The 27,463-nt window shown below is 43.7% G+C and overlaps 1 protein-coding gene across 1 annotated transcript in view; it reads right to left on the bottom strand.

Annotated features, from left to right (window-relative positions):
* The window catches only part of OPHN1 (oligophrenin 1), a 278,050-nt gene that overhangs the window by 25,707 nt on the left and 224,880 nt on the right, over positions 1 to 27,463 (bottom strand). The window contains exons 18-19 of the mRNA XM_043974083.1: positions 22,941 to 23,100; positions 734 to 881 (exon numbers count right to left, since the gene is read on the bottom strand). Coding sequence (XP_043830018.1) covers positions 734 to 881; positions 22,941 to 23,100 — 308 coding nt within the window. The remainder of the gene's footprint in view (positions 1 to 733; positions 882 to 22,940; positions 23,101 to 27,463) is intronic.

Below are 27,463 nucleotides of genomic sequence, written 5' to 3'. Positions count from 1 at the left end.
GAATCAACTAGTCCAATCCCCTCATTTTACAAGTCAAAAACTGAGGCCTAGAGAAGATTAAGTGGCTTATCTGAGCACACAGAAGTAGCCAGAATCCAAACCAGGTCCTCTGACTCAAAATTTAGTGTTCTCTGAAGGCTTTTGAGTGAACAGAATCAACATATCCAGGACAAGAAGAAAAGTTGAACATTATTTTTAAAAAATTTATATCAAACACTTCTGATGGAATTCTGATGCCCCAAATCTACAGGAATTTGACACAGATCTAGGACACTAAGAACCATTTCCCAATAGATAGTCAAAGAAATGAACAGTTTTTAAAAGAAGAAACACTATCAACAATCATATGAAAAGGGTGAAACCTTTTTTATATGATTGTCGATAGTTTATATCGCTTCTACTCACTAATGTAAAAAATTAAAAATGCAAATTCAAACAACCCTTAGTCATTAAGTCTGCTCACATAAAATTAGGAAGGATGGGAAAAGATAGACAAATATTGGAGGGACTGTGGGAAGGCAGACATGTTAATTTACTCCTGGTGGAACTGTGAGTTGGTCCTACGGTTCTAGAGAACAATTTGAAATTAGACTTTCTTCGAGAAAAATCAGGATATCAACTGGCACGTTTTTGTTGTCGTAGGCCCAGGAGAAGTGGATGGCTCCACTTTGTAAATCTTCCCTCACCTTGACGAAAGAAAGCCACTCACTCTTCAGAAGCTGTTGGCACTGACCTTCATTTTCTTCCACTGAAGAAGTATAGAAAACAGTCCTTTCCCGAAGTGGGCGCTTAGAAATGGTGATGGGCTTATGTCTTCTTGCCGTCACCCTGGGCGGAGGCACTGGGGGTGCAGCATTGTCCTCTGGTGGGCCTGAATAGATCTGTGGGGTTAAAAGATCCAGGAAACATTGAGAAAGACTCATAGAATTGTTTAGAACAGGAATGGACCCATCTAATCAAGCCCTTCATTTCACAACACCTTCCAAGTCAACCCATTTCCATTGTTAGACAACTTGAATTATTAGGGAGATTTTCCTTATGAGTAAGCCAGAATCTGGCTCTCTGAACTTCCCCCACTGTATCAGAGGCCATGGCTTCTGTTGTTGACTGCCCTGCAAGAAAGGTGAAGTAAGACCTTAGCCAGAGGCATCAGGCACACAGCACACAGTTGAATCTAAGGACATTCATTCCATCTATCATCCATTTTTCCCACAGTGATTACATTGTCAGTATCTGTGCCAAATGCTCCTCTGGCACCAGAAAGACACAAACAGTGGCAAGGCACACCATTTAGACACGCCCTTTGGTTGATTGATTAGGTCAATGGGGCCCTCAGACCACCATAGGGAATGAACTCATAGATCCTGGACACCAATGAGGCTCCTACCAAGAGGCATCATTTTCCATAATGGAGAAAGTCTAGAGGCCTTTCCAATAAGATCAAGGCTAAAATAAGGCTGGCCATTGTCACTGCTACTACTCGACACAGTTATCAAAGTCCTACTTGTTACAATAAGATGAGAAAAAGGAATTGAAGGAATGAGCAGAGACAAGGGACTCTCCTTTAATTATTGACAAAAATGGACAAAATTGTCCATTTTTGCAGAGAATACGATGGTTTTCTTAGAAAAACCTAACAATTCAACTAAAAATTGATAGAAACCATTAACCACTTCAGCCAAGTACTAGGATATAAAATAAACCTACCCCCAAATCATCATCCTTTCTATAGATTACCAACAAAATCTATCAATCATTTAAAAATTCCATCCAAAATAACTACAGATTGTATTAAAATATCTGGGAGTGTACCTACCAAGACCCATAGGAATTATATGAATATAACTATAAAACACTCTTTCCACAAAAAGGGAAGATTTAAATAATTTAAGAGCAATTTATTGCCTGACACATAGTAGGCACTTAATAAATGTTTCTTGAATTAAACTGAATTTAATTGATTGCTCATGGTTGGGCCATGCTAATATAATCCAAATGACAACATTACCTAAGTTTTTTGGTTTTCTTGGGTTTTTTTGTTTTTGACAGATTCAGTGACATGCCAAACTGTCAAAGGATTCACTTTAAAGAACTAGACAAAATAAACGAAATTCATCTGTGGGAACAAAAGGTCAAGAATCTGAGAGGAATAATCAAAAGAAGTAGGAAGGAAGTGGGCCTAGAAGTACCAAATCTTAAACTGTACCACAAAGTAGTAATCATGAAAACAGTTCAGTACTGGGTAAGAAATCAGGGTTGATTAGTAGAACCATATTAGGTCTACGAGGCTCAGAAGCAATCGAACATAATAGCATTGCGTTCAGTAAACACAGCTACACCACTATCTAACAAAAACTCCTTGGGGAAATAGGTCTAGGAGAAATTAAGCCAAGGCCGACATCTCACACCACATTTCATACCACAATAAGCTCTAAATGGACATATGACCTCAATATTAAAAACAAATTAGGGGAGGAGGAAAGGAGATATAATGGATGGAAAATTTTCTCCAACAAAGGTTGGAGAGGATAATAGGACATAAAATGGACACTTTTGATCACATAAAATTGAAAAGCTTTGGCACAAACAAGATCAATAATGTCAGAATCAGAAGGGAAACAGTTAATTGAAAGGGGGGAAGAAAAAGGCTTTTGTAGTAAATTTCTCTGATAAAGGTCCAATATCTAAAATATATATCAAGCAATAAATATTCATTAAGTGTCTACTACATGTCAGGCACTGTGCCAAGCACTGGGGTTACAAAAAGTGGCAAAAGACAGTCCCTGCCCCCAAGAAGCTCACAGTCTAATGGGAGAGACAAACAAGGAAACAAATATGTACAAATAAGCTGTATACCAGATAAATCATAGAAAGAAGGCACTAGAATAAAGAGGTGTTGGGAAAGGTTTCCCAGAGAAGGCAGGATTTTAGCTGGGACTTGAAGGAAGCTATGAAAGCTAGGAGGTGGAAAGGAGGAGGAAGAGCATTCCAAACTTGGGGGGTCTGGAGATGGAGTGTTTTGTTTGTGGAATAACAAGAAGGTCAGTGCCATTGGACTAAAGAGTATACAGCAGGGAGTAAGATGTAAGAAGACTGTAAAGGTGGTAGGGGAAATGGGGGACAAGGAAAGAGGGCTAGGTTTTGAAGGGCTTTGAACACCAAAAAGAAGGTCTTCTAATTGCTCCTGGAGGCAATAGGGAATCACTAGAGTGTATTGAGTAAGGGTGTGTGTGTGTGTGTGTGTGTGTGTGTGTGTGTGTGTGTGTGTGTGTGTGTGTGTGTGTGTGTGTGTGAGTGAGTGAGTGAGTGAGAGAGAGAGAGAGAGAGAGAGAGAGAGAGAGAGAGAGAGAGAGAGATGGTCAACCCTGTACTTTTTAGGAAAATTCAGCTTTGGCAGCTGGATGGAAGATGTTTTGGAGTGAGGAAAGACTGAGGCAGGCAGACACGCCCCCATCCTCACAGCTGTTGCTGTGGTCCAGGCATGTGGTGATGACAGGTGGACATGTGGGAGGAGAGGAGAGGCATATGGCAAAGGTGAAATCAACAGGCCCTGGCAACTCCTTGGACATGAAGGGTGAGAGATAGGAAGGAGTTGAGGATGATTCGTAGGTTTTGAGCCTGGGGGACTGAGACGTTGGTGCTGCCCTCAACAGTGATAGGGAAATTGGAGGGGTACGGAGGGGGAGAGAGTTTGTGGAGAAAGATAATGCATTCAGACTATTGTGCTGTAAGAAAGGATGAGCAAGCTGATTTCAGAAAAACCTGGAAGGACTTACATGAACTGATGCTAATTGAAGTGAGCAGAACCAGGAGAACATTGTACATAGTATCAACAACACTGTGTAATGATCAACTGTAATAGACTCGATTTGTCTCAGCAATACAATTGTCCAAGATAGTTCCAAAGGAATCATGATAGAAAATGTTCTCCAAATCCAGAAAAAAAGAACTGTGGAATCTAGATGTAGATCAAACCATACTATTTCTATTGTTTTGTTGTTGTTGTTGTTTTTCTTTTTTGAGGTTTATCCTTTTTGCTCTGATTCTTCTCTCATAACATGACTAATGCAGAAATGTTTAATGTGATTTTACATGTGTAACCTATATCAGATTACTTGCTGTCTTGGGGAGGGGGTAGGGAGAAAAATTTGAAACTAGAAATCTTATAAAAACAAATGTTGAAAACTATCTCTAGGGGGCAGCTAGGTGGTACAGTGGATAAAGCACGGGCCCTGGATTCAGAAGGACCTGAGTTCAAAATCCGGCCTCAGACACTAGCTGTGTGACCCTGGGCAAGTCACTTAACCCTCATTGCCCCGCAAAAAAAAAAAAAAAACCTCTCTCTAAATGTAACTGGAAAATAATAAAATATTTATATGGTGAAAAAAGAAATTAAAGCAAAAAAAAGGGAAAAGGAAAAAATTCTGTCTCAGATACTAGCTAATATGACCCTAGGCAAGTCACTTAAGTTTTCTCAATTTCATTTTCTTCATCTGTAAGATAAGGATAGTTGGAGAAAGTTCCCCATCACCTCTAAATCTATGACCCTATGATCTATGTATACAAAAATATTTATAGCAGCACTTTTGTTGTAGCAGAGAACTGGAAGCAAAGTTGGGATGCCCATAAATTATGGAATGGCTAGACAAATAAAGATGTATGAATGTGATGGGGCATGATTTAGCCATAAAAAAAGATGAAAAGTAAATTCAGAGAAAGTTGGGAAGACTTATATGAAATGATGCAGAGTTAAATGAGAAGATTCAGGAGGACATTTTAGACAATAGCAACATTTCAAAGACAAAAACCTCTGAAAGCTTTAAGAACTCTAATCAATGCAACGGCCAACCATGACTTTGGAAGCCTGCTCCCCACCTTTTGACAAAGAGGTGATAAATCGCAGGTAGAGAATGAGATAAATGTTTTTGGACAAGGCCAACATGATATAATTTGTTTTGCTTGACTGTACATATTTGGATCTGGAATTAGAATGAGCCTCAGAAGCCATATCATCCAGTCCCCTCATTTTACAGAGGAAACTAAGGCACAAGGAGATGAAAGGACTTTTCAAGGTCATATGTGATAAGCATCAGGGGCAGAATTTGAATCCTGGTCCTCTGACTCCAGAACTCAGATCTTTGGGGCACCCATTTGAATATTCTTTCTGGCACACCACCCTGTCTCTCCTTTCCTTTCTCCTCCTCTTCCCACTGTATTTCATTCCTCATCAAGGGAAGTCTTTTATTTTTGGTTATAAGGTAGGGTTTTTATTTGGGGGGAGAAAAGGAAGTGTTCTAGGTGATAGTGGTGCCCCTGTTAAGGAATATCTATTTTAACAGTATAGGAAAGAGAGCAGAAGGTCAGACAAGAACACCAGTGTTGGTGCTCTCATGGTCAATTTGATGTACTTTTTTTTGCAGGGCAATGAGGGTTAAGTGACTTGCCCAAGGTCACACAGCTAGTAAGTATCAAATGTCTGAGGCCATATATGAACTCAGGTCCTCCTGAATCTGGGGCTGGGGATTTATCCACTGAGCCACCTAGCTGCCCCCAATTTGATGTACCTTTAAAAAGCTTATGGTAGGGGGCAGCTAGGTGGCACAGTGGGTAAAGCACTGGCCTTGGATTCAGGAGGACCTGAGTTCAAATCCAGCCTCAGACACTTGACACTTAACTAGCTGTGTGACCCTGGGCAAGTCACTTAACCCTCATTGCCCCGCAAAAAAAAAAAACAAAACAAAAAAAGCAAAAAACAAACAAACAAACAAAACAAACAAAAAAAAACAGCTTATGGTAAATTCAGTTTCACATGCAGCCCTCTTTTTTTAGTCCTTCTTGTATATGAAGATGATTGTGTTTGTTGATGACTATCAATTTCACAATAAAAAAATTAATATTAAAAAAGGATTGCTCCCAATTTGGAATTATGCCCAAAGGGCGATAAAGCTGTGCATACCCTTTGACCCAGCAATCCCACTTTTAGGTCTTTTTCCCAAAGAAATCATGGAAAGGGGAAAGGGACCCACATGTACAAAAATATTTATAGCTGCTCTTTACGTGGTAGCAAGGAATTGGAAGTTGAGGGGGTGCCCATCAATTGGGGAATGGCTGGACAAGTAGCGGTATATGAATACAATGGAATACTATTGTGCTGTAAGAAACGATGAGCAGGAGGAGTTCATAGAAACCTGGAGGGTCTTGTGTGGGCTGATGATGAGTGAGATGAGCAGAACCAGAAGAACATTGTATACAGTATCATCAACATTGAGTGTTGATCTACTGTGATGGACTATATTCTTCTCACCAATGCAATGGTACAGAAGAGTTCCAGGGAACTCATGATAGAAGAGGATCTCCAAATCCAAGAAAAAAAAAAAAGAACTGTGGAGTATAGATGCTGAATGAACCATACTATTTCTTTTGTTTTTGGTGCTGTTGTTTTGGTTTTTTTTCTATTTTGAGGTTTTTCATCATTGCTCTGATTTTTTCTCTTATAACAGGACTAATGCAGAAATAGGATTAATGTTATTATGTGTATATATATATATATATGTATGTATGTATAGATATATCTATATCTATATATCTATGTGTATATAGATATATAGATATAACCTATATCAGATTACCTGCTGTCTAGGGGAGGGGGGAGGGAGGGAGGGAGAAAAATCTGAAATTGTAAAGCTTGTATAAACAAAAGTTGAGAACTATCTTTACATGTAACGGAAAAAGTAAAATACCTTATGTGTAAAATTTAATTTAATTTAATTTAAAAAATAATAATAAAAAAAAGGATTGCTCCCAATCCTTCTTCCATAGAACTGCTCTGCTCACTCACCACTCTGTCAATGCAGAGAAGGAAAATCACCGGCATCCCTATATAGCCTCAGTAAATCACTGCCCCTTCTAAAGTAGTCTTCCCTAGAAGTGGATTTTTAATTTTGTTTTTCTTTGCTATTTTCTCCCTTTGTTCTGCCAGGTCTGAATAGAAATGCCTAGAACCTTAGCCTGAGGTAGATGCAATGGTTCCAGTTCTGGGCTTTAGATTTTTCAGATGATACATCAGCCCATTCCCTCCCTGGTTCCCAGGGATTATCTGCTTGCTTATTTACTGCCAATAGGAAAGGAGAGACAGGGTGGCGTGCGAGAATGAATATTCAAATGGATGCCCCAAAGATCTGAGTTCTAATCCCAGCTGAAACACTTACTATGGGAGGTATTCTAGAAAGCCCCTTCCGATTGTGATACTATAACATTTCATGGTCTAAGATCTGGGTCTTATCCACTACCAATACTCTATGTTCAAATGAATGAATGAAAAAAAATCCATTGGATGCCTACAATGTGCCAAGTAGCTAGTGAGGTTCGGGGGATGAAAATACAAAAATGATACAGCCCTTGTCCTCGAGGAACTTACATTCTACTAGGAAGACACAAGATTCATAGAGGATTGGTATCCAGGGAAGGGAGTCCTGTTTTGGGAAGTCACAGGAACAGTGATTGGAGCTATGGGGCAAGGGATTGTTCTAAACTTTCCAGTAGCAATGGTCGTTTGATAAACGTTCTCAGAGCAAGGAGAAAACTGGAGGGGGGAAAGAGGGGGAAAGAGTTTAAAACACTAAGAATGCTATGGTACTGTTTAGCTGGGATGGTCCCTAATTGAAATCCAAGGTTCACATTTATTTGATGTTTTATGGTTTACAAAGCACTTTCCAGGGTTTCTGGGAGAATCAACTTTCAAGCTCTATATAAATGTCAGTTGTTATTATTTACCCTCGAGCTGAGGAGCTCATATATAAACACAAGAAAAGTTAAGTTAAATAAAGAGACAGGAGACAAGCAACAGATGATGTCATGAGGCATCACATGTCTGTAGCTCCCAAATCACCACCCCCACCCTCCTTTTTGCTCTGAGCTGCATCCCCAGCTGCCTCTTGGCCATCTCCCGCTGCGAGTCTCCTGGGCTGCTCACAGTCACTTTGTCCCTCATCTTTCTTAGTACTACCGAGGAGGCCAGCACTCTTCCAGTCACCCAGGTGCACCACAAGCCTGGTGTTGTCTGCTACTTGTCACTCTGCTCTTGTTCACTGCCCAACATCCTTCCCTTTTCCATTCTCACGCAATAACCACCTAAATATAAGTCTTCTAGTGGGCACTACTGCAATATCCTCTTCATCGGTTTCTCTGCCTCCAGGCTTCCCCCTCTTCGATCCATCCTCCACAAAGCTGTCAAATTGATCTTCCTATAGTGCAGATCTCAATAAACTCCAATGGCTCCCTATTACCTCAAGGATCAAACACAAATACCTCTGTTTGGAATTTTTAAGTCTTCTTCAATATGGCTAAGATTTTGAGATCATCTCCATACAATGTCACCTCTGCTCACTCAAAACAACTGAATCCCAAAAAGAAGGCCTTAGACAACATGGATGGAGTCAGTTCTTCCAAGTGGACAAAATTATTCCTACTATCTTGTTGTGGTAATAAAACCTATTCTCACCACATATGCCTCCCCTAGGAACCTTGGACTCTGCCTCCAGAACCACCACGGGCTCTACCACAAGAGCTTTTACCTTCTCTTGCCCATGACCAGATCTCCACTCCACTTCCCAGACACCTCCTTGACATCCTGGAACCCCTTTGAATATTGTCTTTCCTCATTAGAATTGAATTTCTTTGAGGGCAGGGACTGCCTGGTTTGCTTTTATTTTCATCTCCAGTGCTTAGTACAGTGCCTGGCACACTGTTGTTGTTCGGTCGTGTCTGACTAAAGATCCTGGAGTGGTTTGCCATTTCCTTCTCCAGCTCATTTTACACATGAAGAAACTGAGGCAAACAGGGTGAAATGACTTGCTTAGAGTCACACAGCTAGCAAGTATCGAGGCCAGTCTTGAATTCAGGAAGATGAGTCTTTGTGACTCCAGGCCCAACACTCCATCCACTGCAGTGCCACCTAGCTGTTCTGCTGGCACATATTAAGCACTTAATAAATATTCTAGGTTGATTATACTTTTTTCTCCTTCACACACTCTATGGCCCAGTCAGACTTCTATGCCTCTGTCCAAGCTATCTTCCATTCCTAGAAAACTCTTCCTCCTCACTTCTTTCTCTCAGAAACTCTAGATCCCCTCAAGGCTTTGGTAAAGTTCCACCTTCTTCAAGATTTCCCATTAATTTTCATTTATGTTTATACTTTGTATTTATTTTTCTGTGTGAATGTTGTTAACCCTCTAGAGAACAGAAGCTCTCTGAGGGCAAAAATCTTTTCATTTTGGGCTCTGTATCTCCAGCGTCTAGCCCAGTGTCTGGCACCTAGTAGGTGGTTAAATGCTTGTCTAATTCTGTCAAAATGCCCAGTGGTCAGATGAGTCTAGGCAAGCAGTATTGGAGATGGTGAGAGGAAAGGGAGATTACGTTATACAGGAGTGGTCATGGAAGGCTTCTTGAAGGACCTTGGGACTTGAGAAAGGCATCAAAGGATGGGCAGGATTTGACCAACTGGAGAGAAGCACAGGAATGTAAAAGCTTAAGGAGAAGGGTAAGTAGAACATGTTGGCTTGAGTGAAACATTCAGGGAATAGTGGAGCCAGATTGAAAAAGACCTCAAATGCAAAGAATTGGAAATTGAGGAGATGCCCATCAATAGGGGAATGGCTAAACAAGTTGTGGTATATGAATGTAATAGAATACTATCATGCTGTAAGAAATAATGAGCAGGAGTAATTCAGAGAAACCTGGAAGGACTTATATGCACTGATGCTGACTGAGAGGAGCAGAACCGGGAAAACATTGTACACAGTAACAGCAACATTGTGTGATGAACAATAGGGATAGACTTGGCTCTTCTCAGCAGTGCAAAGATCCAAAACAATTTCAAAGAACTTGTGATGAAATAATGGGATTTAGCAGATACTCAAAGACCCGCCTGGAGATTAATCTATACTGATTGAATCAAGTGAGAGTGATTGACTGCTGATTAGCCTACTTCAAGTTAACTGGATTGTAATCACACTTGGCTATCCCTTAAGAAGGTATTGTTCTCAGAAACTAGACTGTGAACTCAACTTGAGAACACCTTCAAAGCCAATGGATTTGGATGACACCAACCAATCAGCTTGAAGCAGTGTGTAAGGTCCGCCTCTGTTCCAGATCTATAAAAAGCTTCCAACAAACAGCTTGCTAGAGTGTTCCTGATTAAAGTGGGCTCGTGGAGGAAGACTTCAGGAAGAACCCAACCAGGCTAGAACTCTAGGCTAGACTGGTGCTGAAGCTTCTGATTTAAGGCGATCACAATTTAGATTTTAAACATCACAAACTCATGAAAGAAAATGTTCTCAACATCCAGAAAAAAGAACTGTGGATTATGAATGCAGATTGAACCATACTTTTTCTACTTTGGGGCTGTTTTTTTTCCCTTCTTTTTTGAAGTTTTTCCCTTCTGCTCTGATTCTTCTAATGACTAATGCAGAAATATGTTTAATGTGATTGCACATATATAACCTATATCAGATTGCTTTCCATCTTGAGGAGGAGGGAGGGAAGGGAGGGTGAGAGAAAAATTTGGAACTAAAATTCCTATGAAAACAAATGTTGAAAACGATCCTTACATGTAACCGGAAAATAATAAAATAATTTTATTTTTAAAGAAAAGAAAAGGGCCTCAAATGAAAAGTTAAAGTGTTTGGGCTTCCCCCTGGAGGCAATGGAGAGTGATGGAAGATTTTAGAGCAGGAGGAGAACTATGCTTTAAGACTATGAATCTGGCAGCATGTGGAAGATGAAGTGAAGAAGAGACTGTTGGCCAAGGAGGGCATAGATCATAGAATTTCGAATCTTAGAGATCATCTAGGTCAACTCCCTCATTTTATAGATAAAGGAACTGAGGCTCAGAGAGAAGAAATGATTTACCCAAGGTCTTGACTCCCAGTTCAGAGCTTTTCTGCTACCACATTGCTTTCTGTGGTCCTCATATTCAGTCAAGAAACAACAGCAATAATAAAAATATGCCAAGTACTGTGCCAGATACTGAGGATGTGAAGATACGATAAGATTAAAAATGAAAAAGTTCCTGTCCTCAAGGAACTTATATTCTAACCCAGAATAATAATGGATTTTTCTTTACCAAGTTCACGACATGCCTTATTGCATTTGAGCCTCATAGTAACCCAGTGAGGTGAATAATATCCCTAATTAAGGATCATGAAACTGAGGTTTAGAGAGAATAAGTGACTTACCCATGGTCCCTGGGCTTTTAAACATCAGATATAGAATTTGAACCCATGATCTGGAAAGCTGGTATGAAATTTTTTGGCTCTTCCTTTGTACCAGAGAAGAAGTCTTCCAGATTTGCAGATTTCCTTCTCTTTTTTCTTGATATTATACAATACTATACATATATTTTATGCATTTCTGAGTTTCTAAACTTTTTTGTGTTGTCTTCTGGCCTTTGCATGTCAACTGCAGCTTCTGCAAAACTTCCCCCAAATTCCTATTTAATTTCTTATGCCCACTTGTGATATGTGGAAACTGGAATGGGAAAAGTCACGATGTGGAAGGGAATAACTGTACTCAAGGTTCAAAGAATAGAAAGAGAAGCATCTTAGGATGAGAAAACCAAAGCAAACATTCGTGTTCTTTCCCCACAGATCTGGTTTCCTCTGGTTACTCCATCTCGAAACGACCCCATCCTCTTAAATCCAGACCGACTCATTCTAGCACAGCCTTTTACTGATCTAGAAGGGACCAGAACGTTGAGCAAGGAGCCTAGGAGTTTAACTGAGGAAGGAAGTACCCCAGGTTTGCTGTTGGCAACTTTCTCATTGAAGGTGACTCATGGATGGTTATGGATTTAAAAAACCCTTTCAGATTAATTCAGATTAATATCATCCCTTTTTTAAACAGCAATGATGAAAATCACACATTATAGCTGATATTTATTCCTACATACCCTGTCCTCCAATTAGTCTAAAACATTGCTCCCCCTCATTAAGAACCAAAGATACTTGTTATGGAGTAAAAATGTATGCCATCATTAGCTTAATCTTCTGTTTGAAAGTTAATTGCTGGGGGCAGCTAGGTGGCACTGCAGTGGATAAAGCACCGGCCCTGGAGTCAGGAGGACCTGAGTTCAAATCCAGCCTCAGACACTTGACACTTACTAGCTGTGTGACCCTGGGCAAGTCACTTAACCCTCATTGCCCCACACAAAAAAGCATGAAAGAAAGAGTTAATTGTCAGTGAACAATGTATCCATTTATTTTGATTTTGATGATGAGTTTTTTTTAAATACCACACTTTGGGTAACCCCTTTAAAAAAAGGACCCACAATGCCCCCAGCTCTTGGTTTACCTCCTCTCCTTATTTAGAAACGGAATCTGCTCTTGTCCCTTTGTTTTGTCCTCCGTATATCTATCCCTGGCCCTGCTTTGTCTTAATCTCCCTCTTGTTGAATCCATTAGATCCAAAGATGATGCTTTGCTGTTTAAAAAAAAAAAAAGGACCCACAGGCATGGGAGAATCCTGGTGCATTCTGGGTCCTTTGATAAGGATATCCCTAAGCTAAACTGTCCTAGTCCACAGTTCTAGAGAAGTCAGTAGACTCCTCTTGCCTGGAAGTGTATCTGACTAGAAATTTTAAAAGAAGATGGATTCCTTATGGGAAAACTATTTGCATAAAAATAAGAAAACATGCATATACAAATACATAAATACACACACATATATTCCTATCCTACACGTTTGTACAGGGGGTCCCCAAAGTCTTAGTGCGGTGTTAATGCTAGGCAGTCTCCACCATCCCTTCTAACTGTGCAGATCCTAGGATTTCATAGGCTCTAAAATGCACCACTCACATGAACTGATACAGCCTCTTGTTGAATAGCCATCATCACATGGAGCCATTCACTCAAAACCACAATTATGGGTAAACATTAAATCACCAGTGAGAAAAATAAATAAATAATTGATTTTAAAAAAACTTTAAAAAAGAGAAAAATATATAACATCAAAAATAGAAAAAAAATCAGGATTCAGGAGGACGCGAGTTCGAATCCGGCCTCAGACGCTTGACACTTACTAGATGTGTGACCCTGGGCAAGTCACTTAAAGTGCCTTACTACCTAATGTGTGACACAACCATTAACCAACCAACAAGAATTTATTCAGTCTCTGCAATATGGCAGGTACTGTGCTAAGCCTGGGGCTTGAAAGACAGAAGTGATCTTCCCTGCCCTCAAGGAACGTACCTCCTAATTAGATACTGGGTTTATTTACCAAAGTACAGCCCCTGAGAGGGGGAATCCAGACATTCTCTTGGGAGCCTTCCAACTGTGGTTGGATTACAAGGTAGGAGACCTGGGTTCTAGTTCCAGCCTTGCCACTTAAACAGCATCATCTTGGATAACTCATTTGGATAACTTCAGTCTCAGTTTCTTTATCTGTCAAATGAAATTGAACTCAATGGCCTCTGAATTCTCTGCCAGCTACAGATCTATATACAGATGGATTGTAAAAGCCTAAACTTAGAGCTGGAAGGGACCACAGGGGCCCCCTTGTCCAACCCCTCATTTTACAGAGGGGGAAACTGAGGCCCAGAGGAAGAAGGGACTGGTCCAAGGTCACACAAAAGAGCCAATATTAAGAGCCAGAAGGGATCTCAGGGACTACCTAGTCCAACCCCCTCATTTGACAGAAGAGGAAACAGACCCAGGGAAGGGAAGTGACTTGCCCACAGCCATGTAGGGAGTCGGCAGAAGAGCCAGGACTAGTCACTAAGCTTGACAAGAAAATTCCCCAAGGTGGGGGTGGGGGTGGGGAGGTGGCCTGTCAAACTGAGGGCTATAATTAGTGGTGCTTTTAGGAGCCAGGAGGAAATGTGACTAAGCTGAGGAGCCCCCCTCCAGATGTGGGATTTTTGAGGCTATCCAGAGGTCCTCAGCTGGCTCCAGCTGGTTCCAAACTGGGTTTGGGGGTATTCCTGCCCCTCTGGTCTGTCCAATGGAACACCCAGGTTCCTGATGGCTTGCCCACACAGGGGAGGAAGCATTGTTCTAGTGATTACTTTGGGGCCAAGTGATAGATCATGTCCCTGCCAGAGACCAGGGAAGCTGACCTTCCTGGAACTGCGGAAGGAGTGGGTGGGAACCCTGGGAAAGCAGCATTCAGGCCTTAGCACTGTTGGGATAGACTGTTCTCGAAAGGTAACCACTGGGGGGCCCTTTCCCACTGAGCCATAACCTTTGGGTAAATCAGTCCCAGGCCCTCAGCATAGTAAATCCCCTGCCCCGCCACCCAGCCCACAGGGCAAGGCCAGCTTAGTGGGGGTCAGTATTTGGGAGGGAGGCTGAATCAGAGAGGGAAAATGGCAATAGCTGAAGCATGATTTAAATGTCTAGCATACTGGCAGCAAAAAGCCCAGGAAGAGACTGCTGCTATGTGACTGGGCAAGTGTCTTAACCTCTCTGGGCTTCAATGTCCTTGTTTCCAAAATGAAGAGGTTGGGACAAGATGCTTTTCTGTTGTGGCCGGTAGGGACTGAAGGATTATTAAGGATTCTCCATTACTAACAACAAGTTCTGAAGAATCACAGCTGCTACAGACTTCCTTTGGAAGACCATGCGTGTTGTGCCAGGACCTTTGCCCAGGGGCCACGGAGCAGAGAAGGGTAACCTCATTCTAGATGCTCAGGAAGCGAATCCTGCTTAGCAAGGGTTTGAGATGGGCAAGCTACTATACAAGAAGGGTGGCAGGGTGGAGGAGGTGGGATACAAGGATGAACAAAAGCAAAGACTCTGCCCTTGGTATTTATGGAGGGCCTTCGTGGAGAAATGAGACCAGAAAGTTTTCATAATACATTTTTTGATGGGTAGAGAAAAGACCATTTTAAGATACAAGGGAAAGAGCTGTTCCCAGAGTCAGAGGACCTAGGATCAAACGCTCCCTCTGGCACTTGCTGCCTATGTGACATTGGGCAAGTCTCTTCCCTTGGCCTCAGTTTCCTTCTATGTAAAATGAAAGCGTTGCACAAAATGGCCTCTGAGTGTCGTTGTAATTCCAGACCTAGGATATGAAAACAAATTCTTGCATGGAGATGGCACTAGACAGGTGCCATTTTTCCTCCCAAATTGGAGGGAGCGGGGCAGCTAGGTGGCACAATGGATAAACCACCGGCCCTGGATTCAGGAAGACGTGAGTTCAAATCCGGTCTCAGACACTTGACACTTACTAGCTGTGTGACCCTGGGCAAGTCACTTAACCCTCACTGTCCCACAAAAAAAACCCCAAACAAACAAAAAACTGGAGGAAGCAAGGGAACAAACCCCTGGGTTTTCCTTGTCCCGAGTAGAGACACCCTCTGTCAGTGACCTCTGAAAGGCTCCTTGACAGTTCTCACATCACTCTCCAGGCAAGAAACCCGACAGCCCTAAGTGATCAACACCAGGTTGGAAAGAGCAATTTCTACCCAAGGAATTCCATCTTGTTCCGCTGGACTTTCGTCTTGACGTTGACTGCCCCTTCCTTCTAATTTCTGTCCTGGGAGCAACTCAGCCTACAGACATCCTCTATGAGAGGTTGAGGGAAAAGAACCAGGAGAAATGAGGCCACTCTAATCTAGAGTCACCATTTTGAGTTCCGATTTGCCCCGGGGAGGCTTGGCTCTGACAGTAGCCCTCAGCTCTCCTGTGGGGCCGCTGTGAGCCCTGGCTTCTGGGCACACCTGCCAATGAGGCGTTGAGTTGGGGGAGCCCAAGTCCTTCCCCTTCTCAGTGGCCCCAAGGGGCTCTTTAGGTGTGGGCCCCGGTATTATAAATGACAAGATGAGCAAAAGTTTTCGTTCCATTCTAACTCTTGGAAGCCAGGGATGTTTTGAGTAGTCATCTAGTTCTTCCCCAGATACTATTTCAAGGCTGAAATATCAGGTTTTATAAAAGGCAACTCAAATTACTATAAATCCAAGCAATAGAACTTAAGCCAGAAAAAGCCCAGCATGCTCAAGTCTCCACTTACACTCTGGCCAAGGTCCCATTTAACCATCTGGACTCAAAGAATCCCCAAGTGTGTCCTTAAAAAGAGGTGTGCATATGGGTCTTTTTGACTATACGTTTTTGTCACAGAACTCTCTTTTTCTTGGGAGGGGGAGGAATAGAGGAGAGAAAAAAATGCTTAATTGAAAAAAATCTTAAGTGTTAGGAAGAGAATGAATAGGAAACATACTTCTCCATGACATTGACCACAAAAGGATGGCTAAGAACAGAATCTTAGTATTTCAAATGACTCAAATGAAGTTAATTGTATGTTTAAAAATATGTGTGATGGGATCAATTCAGGCAACATACATTTATTAAGGGCCTATTGGGTACAGGATCCAAGGGTTACAGCCAGAGAGAGACCCCACCCTCAAGCCTTCAGTCTATCACCCAGTTCGGCAGGAAGTATAGGCAGCTAGGTGGTACTGCAGTGGATAGAATGCTGGGCTTGGAGTCAGGACGACCTGAGTTCAAATCTGGCCTCAGACACTTCCTAACTGTGTGACCCTGGGCAAGTCACTTCACCCTGTTGGCCTGTTTCCTCCTCTGTAAAATGAGCTGGAAAAGGAAATGGTAAACCACTCTAGTATCTCTGCCAAGAAAACCCCAAATGGGGTCACGAAGAGTGGGATATGACCAAAAAATGGCTGAACAACAAAACTGACATCTTGATAGGGCTGTATACCAGCACTGCCATTCCAGAGAAGGGGGAGGTGCTACAGACAAAAGAAAGTGAGAGCGTGAGCCCTTCCTGAGGCTGACAAGTTCAATGTTTCCCTTCCCTGATCCTTGGCTAGATTCCCCCAATACCTACCTTCATCTGATATTAATCCAACCTGACCATACCTCACTCTGCTCTCCTTCTTACTTCTTCCCTTCAAACCCTTCTTCCTTGATTTTAGATTATCCCAGGGAGGCAGACTAGTATAGGGTATAGAGCACCAACTAGCATCAGAAAACTTGGATTCAAATCCTACCACCAACACCAAACTGTATGGCCTTGGGCAAATCACCTTACCTCACTGGGCCCATTTCCTCCTCTATAAAATTAGGGGTAAAACAATAAATGGCAATATGAAATATCTCTTTGGAAAAACAGCTGACCTGGAAAATAGTTTGAAAATCATTGGACTTCCTGAAAACCACGACCAAAATAAGAGTTTAGATAGCATCTTCCAAGAGACTGTCAGGGAAAATTGCCCTGATATTCTAGAAGCAGAAGGTAAAGCAGAAATTGAAAGAATCCACCAATCACCTGAAAGAGATCCCAAAAGGAAAACCTCCAGGAATATTATAGCCAAATTCCAGAGCTCCCAGGTCAAGGAGAAAATATTGCAAGCAGCTAGAAAAAAGGAATTCAAGTACTGTGGAGCTACAGTCAAGATAACCCAAGATCTAGCAGCTTCTACACTAAAGGACTGGAGGGTATGGAATATGATATTCTGGAGGGCAAAGGAACTGGGACTACAGCCAAGAATCACATACCCAGCAAAACTGTGTATAATCTTTCAGGGGGGAAATGGGGCTTCAATGAAAAAGAGGACTTTCAGGCATTCATGATGAGAAGACATGAACTGAATAGAAAAATTGACTTTCAAATACAAGACCCTAGAGAAGCATAGAAAGGTAAACAGGAAAAAGAAATCATGAGGAATATCAAAAGGTTAAACTGTTTACATTCCTACATGGGAAGATAATACTTCTAACTCATAAGAACTTTCTCAGTATTAGGGTAGCTGAAAGGAATATACTTAGAGGGCACAGGTGTAAATTGAATATGAAGGGATGATATCTGTAAAGCATTTATTTTTTGTTTATCCTTATTCTTTGTGGGGCAGGCAGGGTGGGGCAGCTTATGTCTGGAGCTAGATTTGGACTTGGGGCTTCCTGAGTCCAGGGCTGGTGCTTTGTCTACCGTGTCACCTAGCTGACCCATGATGACATCTTTAAAACCAAGTTAAGGGGTAAGAAGAATGCACTGGAAGAAAGGGAAAGGGAGAAGTGGACTGAGGAAAAGTAGCTCACATAAAAGAAACAAGAAATAGCTTATGGAGTGGAGGGAAAGATGGGGAAAGAGCAGGGAAGCAAATGAGCCTTACTCTCATCAAAATTGGCTCAAAGAGGAAATAGCATACACACTCAAGTGGGTATAGTAATATATCTTGCCCTGAGGGAAAGTGGGAGGGGAAGGGGAAAAGGGGAGAGAGGTGAAGGAAGGGAAGGCAGACTGGGGGAGGGGGCAGTAAAAAACAAAACACTTTTGAGGAGGGATAGGGTGAAAGAAGATAGAAAATACAGTAAATATCAAGGGGAGAGAATAATACAGTCATTGGAGGGTAATAGAGTTAGCAATAGTATATGTGAAAGAAATGATGAGCAGGATGCTATCGGAAAGACATGAAAAATGCAAACCATCTGCAAAGGAAGAAGTGATGGTATCTGATTCAGGAATACCTGAGTTCAAATCCGGCTTCAGACACTTGACACTTACTAGCTGTGTGACCCTGGGCAAGTCACTTAACCCCCACTGCCCCGCAAAAAAAAAAGTGAAAAATGTGTTGTTTTTTTTTTTACATGTAACAGGGAAAATTCTAAATAAATAAATAAATTTGAATTCAAAAAGAAAAAAAAAGAGGGGACTGGACTGGGTTACCTCTAAGGTTTCTTTCAGCTCCAAAACTCAGATCCCCTGAATTTGTCTACTTAGCCAAAAAGAGCTTCTGATAGCCTGACCTCAGCTCATCAAGAGGGCATCATCAGGCCTGCTTTGGGACAAAGCCTGCACCTTGTGATGGTTGTGCAGTCTTATTTGCTGGAGCCTTAAGTCTTTGGCCTGGAGCTAAGATGGCAGAGGCCTATCAGCTCTGCTCTGTCTCTCTTCTCAAGTTTGGGCCAGTTGCTTTGGGATCAGGTGATCAGGAAGAACCACAATGAACTCAGACCCTCCTGAGAACAATGTGAAGGCAACAGTGTGGCTCCAAAGCCAGGAAGGATTAAAGGGTGTCATCCATCAAGGGTGATTCTTGTTCTCAGGCTAACTCCAGGAAGCAGCCACCTGGATTTTGGCACAGATCATCGTACCTAGACACCCAGGATATCCGAAATCAAGGAAGAAGGATCTGGGGTCTGAAGGGAAGAAGGAAAGATCAGCGGCTTAGGAAGGTCTATGAGCCTTAGAGGGCTGACATGGGGTCAGATTGGCTTAATAAGTGGGCAAGAGTCCGAGGGCCTGGGTTTGGATTCTGCCTACTTTTGTGACCCTGGGCAGCTCACTGCCCCTTCTCAGGGCCTCCTTATCTGAAAAAACGAAGGGGCAGGCCTGCATGACCTCTGGGATCCTTATCGGCTCTAAATGTTACAACCTGGAATGAGAGAAAGAGAATAGTCCCCCCCAACTTCTCAGAACAACTTGCTATCAACTTTAATGGGAGGGGGCAGGTAGGTGGCACAATGGATAGAGCACTGGCCCTGGATTCAGGAGGACCTGAGTTCAAATCTGGCCTCAGACACTATGTGACCCTAGGCAAGTCACTTAACCCTCACTGCCCCACAAACAAAACAAAACAAAACAAAACTTTAATGGGAGCAGTGTAAGCAAAGCCCCTTCTGGATGCCAGGACTTGCAGACTTGAGCCCATCAGAGACGTTGTTACCCAAGCTTGCTTATAACTTCAGGCCTCCAGGGATTTGGAGAAGGGGGGCGGGGGGTTGATTTAGCTAGAACTGAAAATTTCAAGTTGTCTTCCCTTAGGTTCACTGTGACTAATGAACACTTCTGCTACATTTCTGTCTTAATAATTCACCACTTAAAAGACATTTTCTGCAGATTCATTTCAAATGTTTGCTAAAGCCCAAGCTAAATATATATTAGACTATGAGAATGTCCTCCCATGTACAGATGAAGAAAATGTTATTTTTTAATAACTTTTGGCTTAACCTTATCACTTCAGAAATTAAATGTGACGAAGTGAAGGCCTGCCTTAATTAGATGCTCTTTCTTGCCCTCACCCCTTCTTTCTCCATACATACAGACATCTCTCCCCGCTACAGCAATATCTAGCAATGTGTCATTGCAGGAGGGGCTGATGCAGCAGGCTTGTCGTATTCCATTATCGCCCCCTGCTGGTTGGGAAAAGACCACAGAAGCTGTATATCAGACCAAGTCTAGAGCTTGCAAGGAAGAAAGACATGGGCTGAGTCTGGGAGAGTCATCTCCCCAAGGGTAGCAAGACCAAAGGCTCATGGGTTAGAAAGCTGAGGGAATCTGGGCAGGAAAGACCCTTGCAGCAATCCTGGCTGCTGTCGGACGGGAAACTCACTACCTCTGGTAAGAACGCATCCCCAACAGTGGGAGCACTGGTGCTAGGTTGGAATTTTCCTTGATGCAGCCTCACTACATTCATGAGCAGTTGCTAAGTTCTTCACAGGCCTCACATTTTGTACCACCAAGCTCACTTGCTCACTCTCTCTCTCCCCTATTCTCCCTCTTCTCTATTTCTTTCTCTCAATCTCTCTCTCTCTCATATCCCTCTCTGCCCCTCCCCTCCTTCCCTCTCTTCCTCTTCTCTATTTCTCTCCCTCCGCTCTGTCTTTTCTATTTCTCATTGCTCTTCCCCTCTTTCCTATTCTCCCTCGCCTTTTCTATTTTTCTCTCTCTCCCTCTTTTCTTTCTCTCCCCTTCTCCTATTCTCTTTCTCCCTCTTCTCTATTTCTCTCTCTGTCTCTGTCTGTTTCTCTGTCACTGTGTTTTCTGTCTCTGTATATGTGTTTCTCTGTCTCTGTGTCTCACTGTCACTGTGTGTGCCTCTCTGTTGCTATGTCTCTATGTATCTGTCTCTCTCTGTCTCTGTCTATCTCTCTCTGCCTGTCTCTCTGTCTCTGTGTCTTTGTCTGTGTGTGTGTGTGTGTGTGTGTCTCTCTCTCTCTGCTTGTCCCTCTCTGTCTCTCTGTGTGTCTCTCTGACTGTCTCACTCTCTGTCTCCATCTCTCTCCTCCCCCCCCGCATGGAGGCAGGGGGAGGGCACAAGAATTCAGCCCCTTGGCTTTCCTTTCTTGCCCATCTCAGCAGAAGAAGCTGTCTCTGTAGCTGAGCCCTTTGCCAGCTCCTTCATTCCCTGTTCTAAGGGCCCTCCCAGCTCTGACATTCCCTGTTCTAAGGTTCCTCCCAGCCCTGACATTCCCTATTCTTGGTCCCCTCTCAGCTCTGATATTCTCTGTTCTAAGTTCCCTCCCAGCTCTGACATTCCCCGTTCTAAGGGCCCTCCTAGCTCTGATATTTTACATCTGCAGGTCCTCAATCCCTTATCATTCCATGTTCTAATATTTCTTCCAGCTCCAACAGATAATGTTCTACGTTCTCAAAGGTCCTCTCAGCCCCAACATTCTGTATATAGCATGGGCGGAGCAGTCACCCCGTGGGGGGATTAGACAATGCTACACGTGCCCTGTTCTAGATTCCTGCAAGCTGTCGTTTTCTGTTTTCAGTTCTACTTTCTATGGTCCAAGGTTTCTTTTGGAGAGGCCTCTAGGTGGAGAGGGCTAGCCTCAGAGCCACCAAGATCTGGGTTCAAATCCTTCCTCGGACCTACACTGGTGGAGTGAGCCCGGGCAGCTCTCTAGGATGGCAAATGCCCCAAGAGGTATTGTTCTGCACCACTGGCATCTCCTCAGCTGGGAGTTTCTTGGTCCTAGTCTGGGGGTTTCTGAAGGACCCTTTTACTGCTAACATTCTATGCTCTAATGGATTGGGTTTAACAAAATAGGTGAAATGCAGTGGAAAGAATACTGGCTTTGGGGGTCAGAAAACCTGGGCTCCGGAGCTGTGAGGAGGTGACTCCAGCTTGGTGAAGATTCGGTTTCCCCATTTAGGGCAGTTAGATTATGTAATGGACAGAGCTCTGGCCTTGAAGACAGGAAGACCAGAGTGAGATCATGCCTCACACCAACTCGCTGGGTAGACCCTTCTCAGGCTCACTTCCCTCATCTGTAAAATTGAGGTGATAACACCACCTATCTCCCAGGGTGGTAGGGGGGATCAAAGGAGACAATGCCCATAAAGTAATTTGCAAACCTCCCAGCTGCTCTACAAAATAGTGATAATCAGGCCTGAAGATGTAGGGAAGTAGCTGCTTTCAAGTCACACTTATTAACCGTGTGAAATTGGCCAAGTCATTTCCCTTCTCCAAGCCTTGGCTTCCCAGGCTCGAAAGGGAGGGTGTTGGACCAGACAGTAGAGGGTCTCCAAGATCTTCTAATGCACACAAACTGGTCTGCAGAAACCTCAAGCTATGGACAGATGGACGAACTACATTCTTTTTTTTCTTTTTTTTTTTTTCTTTAGTGAGGCAATTGGGGCTAAGTGACTTGCCCAGGGTCACACAGCTAGTAAGTGTGAAGTGTCCGAGGCCGGATTTGAACTCAGGTACTCCTGACTCCAGGGCTGGTGCTCTATCCACTGCGCCATCTAGCTGCCCCTCTGAACTACATTCTTACCAGAAACCCTCTCAGGGATCCATTAGCTGTTTCTTTACCTTATAGTTTCTTTTTTTTTTTTTTGGTGGGGCAATGGGGGTTAAGTGACTTGCCCAGGGTCACACAGCTAGTAAGTGTCAAGTGTCTGAGGCTGGATTTGAACTCAGGTCCTCCTGAATCCAGGGCCAGTGCTTTATCCACTGTGCCACCTAGCTGGCCCTCTTTACCATATACTTTTGATTCATAAAGTCACTTTCCATTAAAAAAAGGAAAAGAAACATTTGCTATAACAAAAGTGGAATCTGTTCATCGACTTCCCCACCTGAATCTGGGAAAGTCTGTAGGAGCCCCTGTGGCTGCAGCCAGTGTGGATGCTGAGGCCAGGCCAGAGGGAAGGAGGGGGAACAATTGGGGTAGGGGGCAGAGGGCAGGACACACACATACCTTGTCAAAGTGCTCGATAAGGATTTCTACCACAATATTCTGAAATTTAATGTTCATCATGGCAGCCACAGTATCCTCCTGAGCCCTCATCAGAGTGGGTCCGAATATCACTCCCATGTTCGAGGGAGACATCAGGTTCTCTCGGCTGTGTTCACACACACTGTGAGAAAGAAAGAGGATGGAGAAATGAAGCAAAGAGAACCCTTGCTGCCCAATGCCGGGCTGAGAATGTGAAGGGAGAGACAATGGAGACCATCCATTGGGCCCTACTGGGCCCAAACGATTTGGGGAGAGAAGACCAACAACTTCTAAGTAATCCAAGGTGGGAGGTCACGAGGGTGGGATTTCTGTACTAGAAAGGCCACTGGACAGGCCAGAAGACCTAACTCTGAGTCAGGTTCTATCATATCTTGACTGATGATCCTGGGTAAGAACCTGAAATGGTATCCGAGAACTTTAGCCTTTTTCAACTTCAAAATGAAGGCTAGCAAGTTATACCCAGACTGTTGCTTGATTGCTTGTTATAATCTGGAGATACCTTAGGATCACAGAATTTAGATCAGGAAGAGATCCTTCAGCTATTTAGTCCAACACTTTTTATTTTACAGAAGAAGAAACTGAGACCCAGAGAAGGGATGTCATTTAGCCAAGGTTTAAACTCATGTATTCCGATTAGAAACCTAGTCTTGAAGTCAGCCTGGGCCGCTAGATGGCGCTGCAGCGGATAGAGCGCTAGGCTTGGTGTCAGGAAGAATCATCTGAGTTCAAATCTAGCCTCAGACACTTACCAGCTTTGTGACCTTGGGCAAGTCACTTTACCCTGTTGGCCCCAGTTTCCTCATCTGTAAAATGAGCTGGAGGAGGAAATGGCAAACTACTCCAGTATCTTTGCCAAGAAAACCCCAAATAGGGTCATGAAGGGTCAGACATTACTTTCTCTGTCTGTGAAAAACAACTGAAGAACAGCTTGAAGGCAGCAGCCTGGAAAGAACATTGGCTTCACAGTCCGAGGCTCTGGGTTAACAGGGTGACAATAATAACATAGTCAAGCATTTTACAGATGCTATCTCTTTTGAATATAGGACCAAGATCTAGAACTGAAGTAGACCTCAGAGGCCATGGAAGTCAAGCCCCTCACCTTTTTTTTGGTGAGGCAATTGGGGTTAAATGACTTGGCCAGGGTGACACAGTTACTGTCAAGTGTCTGAGGCCGGATTTGAACTCAGGTCCTCCTGAATCCAGGACCAATGTTCTATCCACTCAAGCCCCTCATCTTACAAAAGAACATAGAGAACTCAAGATGTGGAAGTCATTTGCCCGGGGCTAAAGTTAGTTAGTAATTATCTAAGACAGGTCTTGAACTCAGGGCTTCCTGATCCCAAGCTCAGTCTCCTATCTGTCCCCAGGGCTACAATCTCATTTTGTCAGAGGATGCTGGAGTCAGAGCTAGAAGGGACATCAAGGGCCATGTGGTTTAACCCTTGCATTTTACAGAAGAATTGAGGCCCAGGGATGTGTGAAGTGACTTGCCCCTGACTCTTGGGCCTTTCAAATGGCTGCACCCCTTGCTTAGAATTCTCTCCTCCAGGCTTCCTTCAAAACTCAGCTCCAATTCTGCCTTGGACAAATGGACCTTCCTGACCCAGTCATTGGACTGCTGGGACCTTTCCTCTGTGATTACCTCAATTTACCCTGATTATAGCTCCTTCTTACACAGTTGCTGCCTGTCTGTCTTCCTCATTAGAGACAAAGGCTTGTTTGGGGCCTTGCTCCATATCCCCAGCTTGTTGCCTGATTTAGATAATCTCTGAGACTCCTTCCAGTTCTAGGTCTGGCATCCTAGGTGTGATCTCACACCAGACCCTTCCCCTCCCTGGGCCTCAGTTTCCTCCTCTGTGAAACGAGTGGGTTGGATTAGCTGGCTTCTGAGGGCCCTTCCACAATCTGGAAAATCACCATAAAATGTTTTGGTCCTCCCTTCATACCATTCCTTCAAATTATCATGGTGTTAAAAATAATCCCTTTGAATTATTATGGTATTCAAAGATAAAATATGTTGCTATTCTAGAATACCATACACATATCTTATGCATTTCTGAGTTTCTAAACTTTTTCTGTGTCGTCTGCGACTTCCACAAAACTCCCCCCCACCATCCCACTTAATTTCTTATGCCAACCCCCCTTATATAGAAACTGTGATAGGTAAAGTCACACTATGGAAGGGATAAATGTATACACATAAGAAATCATCCGTTCGATATTTTTTACTTGACCGGGACACTGAGGCACAGTTTCCTCAAATGGTTTGCTCCAAGTCCTGGGACTACCCGATTGGCAGAGCAGCTAACAATCAGATTTGTTACACCTGATACAGGTGTTAGAGAAGCAGAGCAAAGGGGGTGTTGGAAGGTGGCCATCTCAAGCAGAACAGGCTAGTTAAGAAAGGCAATCCCCTGCCCCCCTGTCCCCCAGGAAGCCAAAGGAGAAGATGGTGATAGGGGTGGGGAGAGAGAAGAAGGCAGAGAAAAGCCAGAGACTTTGGGAGAAATCTGCCATCCAGGCTTGGCAGCCTGTCCCACTCCTACTCCCATTTCTACTCCCACTCCCCCCAGTCAGCTGCAGAACAGCACCTGCCCAAACAGCTGAAGTGCCCAAGCAGAAGTGGGCTTCCCAGCCAGTGGGAACTTGAAGGTGACCCACTTGGAGGAGAAGGAGGTCGGCTCTGCTGGCCTCCCAGGGCCCCAACAAACCAAACAGGCCCAGCTGGGGGCCTTTCAAAGTTTGCTCCCTCCCCACCCTGGCATGGAGGGCAGGAGATAAATCGATGGACTTTAAACCAACATAGTTAAGCACTGGATAAACATTGTCATTCAAATGGTGATGAGCAGCAGGCACCCAGGCCTCTGGGCCTTAGGCTGGGGACTGGACCCTTTGAACAGTTTAAAGGCTGTGCCTAAAGATGAGCAGCCCTTTGTCTCAAGTTAAGGTGATTTCTGGAGATTAAGCATAAGAGCCCAAATCACCTCAGTGCTGCCACCTAGTGAGGCGAGTAGAGGAGGCAGGGGAGATGATGTGGCCATCTGCCCTGCACTCTGGAACCTGGGGGGAAGGAGGGGACCCTTTGAACGGTGCCCTTTTCCGGGCACTCTGAGGTCAGTTACTATTAAGCACCTGCTGTGAGCACCATCCTACTGGGGGAGGAGAGGGCACTGGCCCTGGGCTCCTAGGAGCAAAGACGAAGGCCTTGTGCCCCTCACTTAGTGGCTGCAGATCACTTCATTTCTCAGGTCTCCCAGCTAGTAAAGAACAGAGCTAGGACTTAAAGACCCAAAGCATTATGAAAGAATATCTGTAAAGTGCTCATTTGCACAGGGCCTTGCACAGAGTAGGTGCTTAAGAAATATTTGCTCCCTTCTTCATAGCTCTAGGTCTGGATGGGCCCTCAGAGGCCCATCTAATCCAACCCCCTCATTTTACAGAGGCCCGGTTGCTCAAGTTCACCCATAGGATCCTAGCTGGAAGTAACCTCAGAGGCCAGATAGTCTAACACTTTACAGACCAGGAAACTGAGGCATGGGGGGGTTAGGGTTAGGGATCGCAGTAGTGACATGGGGGTTGGGACTATTAAAGTTTAAACTAGGGGCAGCTAGGTAGCAAAGTGGATAGAGCACCGGCCCTGGAGTCAGGAGGACCTGAGTTCAAATCCGACCTCAGACACTTAACACTTACTAGCTGTGTGACCCTGGGCAAGTCACTTAACCCCAACTGCCTCACCAAAAAAGAAAAAAAAAGTTTAAACTGGCCAACTAGCTATCAGGATGGACACCCCTAAGAAGTAAGGGAGTATACCCATTAGGCATGGCAGCTGCCTGATCCCAACCAAGGGGCAGAGATAACTCCAGAAGTCAGGACCACCACCCCTCACTCTAGCTTTCCCCAACCCCAAAGGGAACCATTGTCAGGTGGTGGTCACCCCATCTACCAGCTATAAAAGCTTTTTTGCTTTTCTTCTGTTGGACGAGCAAGATGTCTCTAAGATATCTCCTCTCCTTGAGGGAAATATTTCACTTCCCTCTAGGTCACTTTCTCTAAGCACCCAAATAAAAGACTATTTTATTCTTTTTTTTTTGGTGGGGGCAATGGGGGTTAAGTGACTTGCCCAGGGTCACACAGCTAGGAAGTGTCAAGTGTCTGAGGTTGGATTTGAACTCAGATCCTCCTGAATCCAGGGCCAGTACTTTATCCACTTCACCACCTAAATGCCCCATAGACTATGTGTGCAAAGGGGTGTAATTCTTTAAAGAGGAATCCCTAAGTCACCCCCACCTATTTCCCATGACAGTAGGATCTTAGAATCCACTGAGTCCAGCCTCCTCATTTTACAGAGGAGGAAACTGAGGCCCAGAGAGGGGCAGTGACTTGCCCAGGATCACACCACCCGAGGTCATCCCATTCCCAAACTTGTGTTCTTTTTACCCCAAACCCAGTGCTCTTTCCACCCTAACACTCTTGTCTTCATAGCA

Source organism: Dromiciops gliroides, chromosome X (genome assembly GCF_019393635.1).
Source record: "Dromiciops gliroides isolate mDroGli1 chromosome X, mDroGli1.pri, whole genome shotgun sequence".
In the NCBI taxonomy this organism is placed as follows: domain Eukaryota; kingdom Metazoa; phylum Chordata; class Mammalia; order Microbiotheria; family Microbiotheriidae; genus Dromiciops; species Dromiciops gliroides.
Note: the sequence above shows the minus strand (reverse complement) of the source record. Positions and strands in the feature narration are given on the sequence as shown.